This window comes from Monodelphis domestica, chromosome 1 (assembly GCF_027887165.1).
Source record: "Monodelphis domestica isolate mMonDom1 chromosome 1, mMonDom1.pri, whole genome shotgun sequence".
NCBI classification, from domain to species: Eukaryota; Metazoa; Chordata; class Mammalia; order Didelphimorphia; family Didelphidae; genus Monodelphis; species Monodelphis domestica.
The window spans coordinates 77,904,167-77,911,850 of record NC_077227.1 but is presented as its reverse complement, the minus strand read 5'-3'; the positions used below and the strand labels follow the sequence as shown (position 1 = coordinate 77,911,850).

At 49.6% G+C, this 7,684-nt stretch overlaps 1 protein-coding gene across 1 annotated transcript; it reads right to left on the bottom strand.

Annotated features, from left to right (window-relative positions):
• Positions 1–208: 208 nt before the first annotated feature.
• SFRP5 (secreted frizzled related protein 5) lies at positions 209–7,470 on the bottom strand. The gene is made up of 3 exons (XM_016428604.2): positions 6,394–7,470; positions 4,148–4,225; positions 209–1,525 (listed from the first exon to the last, which is right to left on the bottom strand). The coding sequence occupies exons 1-3, from the start codon at positions 6,941–6,943 to the stop codon at positions 1,179–1,181; spliced, it is 975 nt and encodes a 324-aa protein (XP_016284090.2). The 5' UTR covers positions 6,944–7,470; the 3' UTR covers positions 209–1,178.
• Positions 7,471–7,684: the final 214 nt, after the last annotated feature.

The window sequence follows — 7,684 nt, the reverse complement described above, 5'->3', positions numbered from 1 at the left end:
TATTCACCTACCTCAGGGAGTTTTACGGGGGAAAGCATTTTGCAAATCTTAAAAGCCCATCTATACATACCATTCAGATTATTGTTCCTATTCTACTAAGTGTAAAGTATGCATATTTCTGAAGGAAGGCTTCTTTCCTTCTAATTGTCCCTCCCACCCCAGTCTCTCTGAGGATGTCGGGCAAAGAAATGTTTGGTCCACATCCACTGGGTGGTTTCTCAGATTTAATTAGAAACTTACAAAAAAAATATGACATAAATCCTCTAGCCCCTATGACCTCAGCACCAGCAATAATTTACTTAAACACGGTTGGTTGGAAGGTGGGGAAAATGGCGGGCAGATTTTAAGGGTGGCAAATGAACCTTCCCAGGAGAAATTTTGTAGGGGGCAGTAATTGCATAGAGATGGGGGACTGGTCTTCCCATTTAGTTCAAGGACAGAGGGGTAGAGAAATGGGGTGAGATGAGGTCAGTGGTAGAAGGGGAAGGAGGGAAGGTTGGGGCTTTGATGATAAACCCCACAAGGCATTTCCCTGGTGTTTCTCACTTCTTTTCCTTTCTGGAGGAATGAGGTGAGGAGAGGAAGGGACTGAACTTCGATGCTACTCAGGGCAGCTCATTCTATTTCAGAATCAGACTTCCTCATCCTTGTTTCCATCACTGAGAGTGAGAGAGGCCACGCTAACTGATCTCCTTCTGGAAATAACCCGTCTCTTCACATACCTGCCCCCTCCTCCTGCTTGCTGAGACCCAGAGGTCTCTCAGAGGGATAAGACAGCATGCCTGGGTTAGAGGAAACCTAAAGCAGGGCCACCATGGTATATCTTGGTCAGTGAGGGAGGGAAGACCAGTCTCTCTCTCTCTCTCTCTCTCTCTCTGTCTTCTCTCTCTCCTCTCTCTCTCTCTCTCTCTCTCTCTCTCTCTCTCTCTCTCTCTCTCTCAAGGCTAGGATATCACCTGTTGGCCCATGGCGAGACTAGCTTGCCTCAGTTTCCTTGTTATTTCCCCCCTCATGGGAAACTGTCCTCTCTCCCTCTCAGTGACTCCATCAGGAATGGTCAGAGCAGGAGGGAAGACCAGGGTGGGGGTGGCTGAAGAGACAGCTAGTCCATAGGGCTGGGAAGAAGGCACCGGCTGAGACCAGGGAAGGCTGGGTGGGGGACAAAGGAGGACTACCCTTCAGTGTTGTTCTGCAGCCCCATAGAAGAAAGGATAGTAGAGGGAGCAGGGGTAGGAGAACATGAACTTGACAGCAAACTTCATTTCCTTGTTCTTTTTCTCCCAGCGGTAGATGGCGGTGAGCAGAAGCTGCCCCTCTACCTTTCGCCCCATGATAAGGAAGTTCCCGGTCAGGCTGTCCAGCTGGGGGCAGGGACAGCTGGCCCCGTTCTTCATGTAGAGCACCAGCTTCTTGGTGTCCTTGCGCTTCAAGGGCCCAGTCTTGAGGAGCTTCTTCTTCTTCTGGGCCCCAATGAGTTTCCGGTCGCCATTTTCACTCTTGACTTCCTTGATCCGCATTTTGACCACTGTAGGGGGAGGGAAGGGAAGAAGTAAGGAGGACTCAGCCTGAAGAAAGATCTGCAGATGTCTAAAGTCCCTTTCAGGGCTGAAATACTTTCAATATATATCACGTATCCGAAAGAGCACTGGGCTGACAGTCAGGGGACTGAGTTCTTGACCCGCCTCTTTCACTTGTAACCTGTGTGAGCTTGGACAAATCTCCAGGTTTCTCTGAATTTGTTTCCTCATGTGTGAAGTGCAAACAGAATATCAATCCTGTCCACCTCTTGCAGGGTAGTCATGAGGGTCAAATGGGGCCATAGATGTGAAAGTGATTCTAAAAGACCACGCAAGTGTCAGGAGCCATTAAAAAAGGAGCCTGATGGGAAATCATGAACAGGAACTATTCAGAATGAGAGGTGTGCAGGGGCTGCTGTTGGTGAAGGTAGTCACTTGCCTTGTTGAGATAATGAATCCATACAAGTATTGGTATTAATAAAAACAGTAGCTAGCATTTACAGATTACTTTAAAGTTTGCAAAGTGCTTTACAGATATCTCATCTGATTCTCACAACTCTGGGAAGTAGGTGCTATTATTATCCCCATTTAATAGATGAGAAGGCTGAGGCAGAGAGGTTAAAGTGACTTGCTCAGGGTCACCCAGGTGATAAGAGCCTGAGGGAGAATTTGAACTTGGTTCTTAGTTACTCCAAGTCCAATGCTCTGTCCACCATGCTACCTAGCAACCTTCCTATTGAATTAAGATATATATATATATATATATATATGACAGAAGGTAAGTATTTAAATATATTTAATATATTAATTATATATTATATGTAACATATAATATAATACATAGTATTATATAATATAAAATGATACATCTATATATTATATAACCTAGTTATATAATATATAATATCATTATATATTATTAAATTATATATATTTAAACACTTAACTTCTGTCTTAGAATCATTATTGTGTATCAGTTCTAAGGCAGAAGAGGGGTAAGGAAGGGCTAGACAATGGATGTTCAGTGACTTGTCCAGGATCACACAGCTAGGAAGTGTCTGAAGCCACATTTGAACCCAGGACCTCCCATCTCTGGACCTGCCATTCTATCCACTGAGCCACCCAGCTGTCCCCAAGATGTGCATTTTGAAGATGCCCTGGCTTTGACACTGCCCCTGGGGAAGGTGCAGTGATTTATTTAGTGGCAGCCAGCGCTGGGATTTCAGGGGAGGGTCCTCTGCTGACAAAAGTCCTGGGCTTTCAGAAACTCTAAAGAGATATAAAGAGATATCAAGCTGTTGGGGTCAAGGAAACAGGTGCATGAGCAAAGAGACCTCCTGGGTTCAGGTAACCAAATACATTGCTTTACTGTATGACTTTAGTCAAGTCACTTTCCTCAGTTTCCTCATATGAGCCCTTTTCTGTAGATGCCTCTGGATAGATTATTAGATTATTAGAAGCAGCATGGATGGATGCTGGGCGTGTAGTCAGGATAATCTGCTTCAAGCCTGACCTCAGAAACATAGTACAGTGGATAGAGCATCAGGCTTGGGGTCCAGAGGTCTTGGGTTCAAATATGGCCTCAGAGAAAGTCTTGCTAGCTGTGTGACCCTGGGCAAGTCTCTTAACTCCCATTGTGTAGCCTTTACAGCAATTCTGCCTTGGAACCAGCACTTAGTATTGATTCTAAGATGGAAGGTAAGGGTAGAAAAAAAAAAGAAAGAAAAACGTAACAGTATAACCCTGGGCAACTTAGTATTTTAACCTTAGGCAAAGCATAGCTCAAAGCTGGGTGGCTCAGTGGATGGAGAGTCAGATCTAGAGACTTTTGACAGGAGGGCTTTCTGATCTCCTCCTTTCTTAACATTCTCTCCTTTCCCCACAATATTCCTTCCTAAAAAAAAAAAAGCAACAACCCTTATTTTCTGTCACAATTCTAAGATAGATGGGCAAGGGCTTGAAAAGGAGGTTCAGTGACTTGTCCAGGGCCACACAGTCTGAGGCCAGATTTGAATGCAGGTCCTCTGGACTCCAGGCTACTGAGCCACCTAGCTGCCCCCACATTACTTTGTGATCACCCCTTATGTATTTTGTATAGATAGCTGAGCAGATAGAGAGCAACTCATTGAGTTGGCCAGGGTAATGTCAGGCCAGGGCCCCAGTCACTTCCTTAGTCCTTTAATCTCTCTGAGTCTCAGTTTCTCTAAATGGGCACAGGAATAATGCTTAAATAGGAACAAACGAGACAAAGTATGAAAAGCACTTTTCAAATACTATAGTGTAATATAAATGCCAGCAGTTATTACTATTGAGATGCCACGAAATCCAGTCGAAAATGGTGTCAGAAGAGACCTGGGTTCTAATCCTGTCTGACACTTAGGAGTTATGTGACCATGGGCATCAGCACTTAACTTCCTCGTCTATAAAATGGAAATATTATTCCTAACATTTCTACTTCCTGGGGAGTTGTGAGGATCCGTCGAGATCCTGTGTACGCAAAGTGCTCAGAGCACCTTAAAATCTGCATATGTGATACTCTCAATAGGTATCTCCATGATAGGGGTGTGGAGCTCGCTGGAAGCCAGGTTGGGGCCGAATTTGAGGGGAGGCTCCTGGGCAGCCACACTCACCAAAGTCGCTGGAGCACATCTGTTCCATGAGGCCATCCGCATTCTGCTCCATTTCACACTGAGCACAGATCTTGGTCACTGAAGAGAGAAGGAAGAGCTGTGAGACTCCATCATTCCTTGGTCTTGGCCAGCCTTACCATCTCCCTTTTCCATGGCTGCACATTCTGATCACAGGGACACTGGCAACTCCATATTGTGCAAAGGGCACAAAATGACCTTAGCCAAGTCACTTTCCTGGACCTCTAGGGCCCTGGGGGCACTGACAACTTTATATCATACAAAGAAACCTAATCCCTCTTAATTCTAGTTCCTTTTCCTTGAGATGATCTCCAATTTATCTCATCTATATCTTGTTTGTACATAGTTTTTGCTGGTTGTCTCTTTCCTATTAGACTGTAAGCTTCTTAAGAGAAAGGGTTATTTTTGTCTTTCTATTCCTAGCACTTAGTACAGTGTCTGGCACATAGTAGGCAATTAATAAATAATTACTGACTTAACTTGACTTTGGATCCCTCTAGCCAAAGGAGAAATTGAAGAAGAGATATTGAGCAAGTCACTGCTAATGCCACTATCCATCCTCCTGTTGGGGCTCTAAGCCTGGATCTTTTCTCCCACTCCTGTTTTAGAATGATTATTGTTTGCACTGCTTCCTTACACTGGTTTTGACCAAGCCCCCTCACTGGGGTAAACCCAGGGTTTGTACGTTATACAAGCACAGTTTGAGAACTGGACAAGACTTTACTAGTCATTTAGTCCAATCCTTTCATTTTATAGCTGAAGGACAGGAAGCCTGGGGGAAAGGTTATGTAATTTGCCTACAGTCACACAAGTCATAAGCATCAGAAGCTTTAAATCCAAGTCCTTTAGCTCCAGGGTCAAGTGAGACAGTACAGAGGCTTGGACTGCTGGTGTTTCTCCCAGGCAAGGGTGGTTGCACAGTTGCAGGTGACTCTCCCCAACCCTGTGGGGTAGGAGGTACAGAATTGCCCTGGACACACCTAGCCCTGATCAGGAAAATGTCACACCTGGTTATAGAGAGAAAGGAATCATTAGGGGAACATTGCTGGAAAGGCATGAAAGTGAGCTTCCAGGGAGGAGGAGGAAGTTTAAAGGAAGTGTCAGAAGTAGACAAATCCTTCCTTCCTTCCTTCCTTCCTTCCTTCCTTCCTTCCTTCCTTCCTTCCTTCCTTCCTTCCTTCCTTCCTTCCTTCCTTCCTTCCTTCCTTCCTTCCTTCCTCTTTCTTTCTTTCTTTCTTTCTTTCTTTCTTTCTTTCTTTCTTTCTTCCTTCCTTCCTTCCTTCCTTCCTTCCTTCCTTCCTTCCTTCCTTCCTTCCTTCCTTCCTTCCTTCCTTCCTTCCTTCCTTCCTTCCTTCCTTCCTTCCTTCCTTCCTTCCTTCCTTCCTTCCTTCCTTCCTTCCTTTCTTTCCTCAGTAATCCAGGTTAACTGGACAGGACCTTTCAATAGTTTCCCCTTCAACTCATTGGGGAAAAAAAATCCAACCAGAGGAGTGCTCATTCTAGAGTGTTCCTGCCCATCTTGGAATTATCAGTACCTGGTTTTGGTTCAGGGCATACCTAGGGACTCCAATTTTAGGCAAGAAAGACTGACAGGTAGTGAAGGGGCTGGAGAAGGGGTGTGTGTGTGTGTGTGTGTGTGTGTGTGTGTGTGTGTGTGTGTGTGTGTGAGAGAGAGAGAGAGAGAGAGAGAGAGAGACAGAGACAGAGACAGAGACAGAGACAGAGACAGAGACAGAGACAGAGACAGAGACAGAGACAGAGAGAGAGGAGGTAGGGAACGCTGCCTGGAGATGGGAGCTCAGGTTAAGGCACCCCCTTGCTGGCCAGGTGACTTCACTTTCGTGATCTCAGCTCCCCCTTATATTTCTGTGCCTCTCTGACACCCGGCCTTGGCTTTTGGGGAGGGGACCACGAGATGACAGGGGCAAAAAGCCAGGAATTCAGGCACATTCCACTGTTGCTCCAAAGAAAGGCCAAGGAGAGAAGATGGAGAAGTTGGAGCCCTGTAGCCAAACCGGACAGGGAAAAAGCTGGAGTGAAAGTGGATTTTGGCAAGAGTTGGAGAGGCTTTGGGGAGGTGGGGAGCAGAGGGAGCTCCCAGCGAGAGGAGTGGGGCCTGAATTGGAGAGACAAGAGAGGGCATGCATCTCAGAAGCTTTGGCACCCCAGCGGCACCCCCTGACTGCTGGGAGAGGGTCGAGGGTGGGGCCGCGAGGGGCGCTCGCTACCTGGCGGCGCGGTGGCCTGCACGTGGCCGAACTGCACGGTGATGCACAGGTCGTTGTCCAGCGGAAACTTGTGGCAGTGTAGCATCTCGGGCCAGGGAAAGCCATAGGAGCCCATGAGCGGGGAGCAGCCATCGCGCACCGCCTCGCAGAGCGAGCGGCATGGGTAGATGGGCCGGTCCAGGCAGACGGGGGCGAAGAGAGAGCACAGGAAGACCTGAGTGTCCGAGTGGCAGCGCTTGGCCAGCAGCGGCACCCAGCTGCTCGCTTGCTGCTTCACCTCGGCCAGGCTCTCGTGCTCCAGCAGGTTGGGCAGCCGCATGCGCTTGTAGCCCACCGTGTGGCAGAGCGCCAGGTCTGCTGGGATGTCCAGGCACTGTGGGGGCTTGGAGTAGAAGCGCCCAGCGCCCCCGCCGGGCAGGGGCTCTGCCTGCCAGCCGTAGTAGTCGTACTCTTCGGCTCGGGCGGCCGGAGCGCCCGGCGCCACTAGAAACCCTAGCCCTAGCGCCAGCCCCAGCAGCAGCAGCCGCAGCGCAGTTCGCGCGCCCTTCATTTCTCTCCCTCTGCGGCCTCGGGCCAGGGCTCGGGCCGCTCCCCCGGCCCCCTAGCCGCTGCGCGGTGGCCCTAATCTGTCCCTGTCCTCTGGTGGTCCGTCCGCTCGGCTTCGGGCACGGTGACTTCGCAGCGCGCAGCGCGCGGCGCAGGAGCGAAGTGGGTGTCTGCCGCAGGTTGGGCTCCCGGGCGGGCCGATTGAGTAACCCTGGCGCCACCCACCTCGGAGCTCTGGCTGCAGCCCCGCCGATTAGCCGCAGCCAATCTCCTGCGGCCCGTGGCCCCGGGGCAACAGGGAGGCAGGTCTGACCCCCCTCGCCCACTCCATCCTCCTCACCCCCCTCCGCGGGGGCTCTGCTCGCGGGCGCGCCCTGTCCCGAGCCCCCGCTCTCTCCCTTCTTCCCCCTTCTGGGCCTCTGGCCCCTTGCCTTCTGCCTCTTGCTCCTCCGAAGTCCTTCTGCTGCCTTCGGTCCAGTGCGTCTCCCCAGAGTCTTTTCTCTCCCCATCCATTCCTCCTTATCTTGCTCCCCTCCTGTTCCTTCTCTCGCTCACTTGGCTCTCTTATCTCTATCCCCTCGGGCCCTCTCCTCCCGCTCTGGTTTCTCTTCGCTCACACCTCTGCCCCCCCTTCTTTTTCTCCCCATTCCTGCACTGGCTGACTCCGACCCTGCTGGTCCAAGTCAGACTGGTCTTCATTAGGCTCTTTGCTGCTGAATTCTGCCCTTCCTTGGGGAATGGTAGG

Coding starts and splice junctions, on each gene's coding strand:
- SFRP5 (XM_016428604.2), bottom strand. CDS start 6,943: ATGAAGGGCGCGCGAACTGCGCTGCGGCTGCTGCTGCTGGGGCTGGCG. Junction 4,226..6,393: donor GCAGGCCACCGCGCCGCCAG/GTAGCGAGCGCC, acceptor TTCTCTCTTCAG/TGACCAAGATCTGTGCTCAG. Junction 1,526..4,147: donor GATGTGCTCCAGCGACTTTG/GTGAGTGTGGCT, acceptor CTCCCCCTACAG/TGGTCAAAATGCGGATCAAG.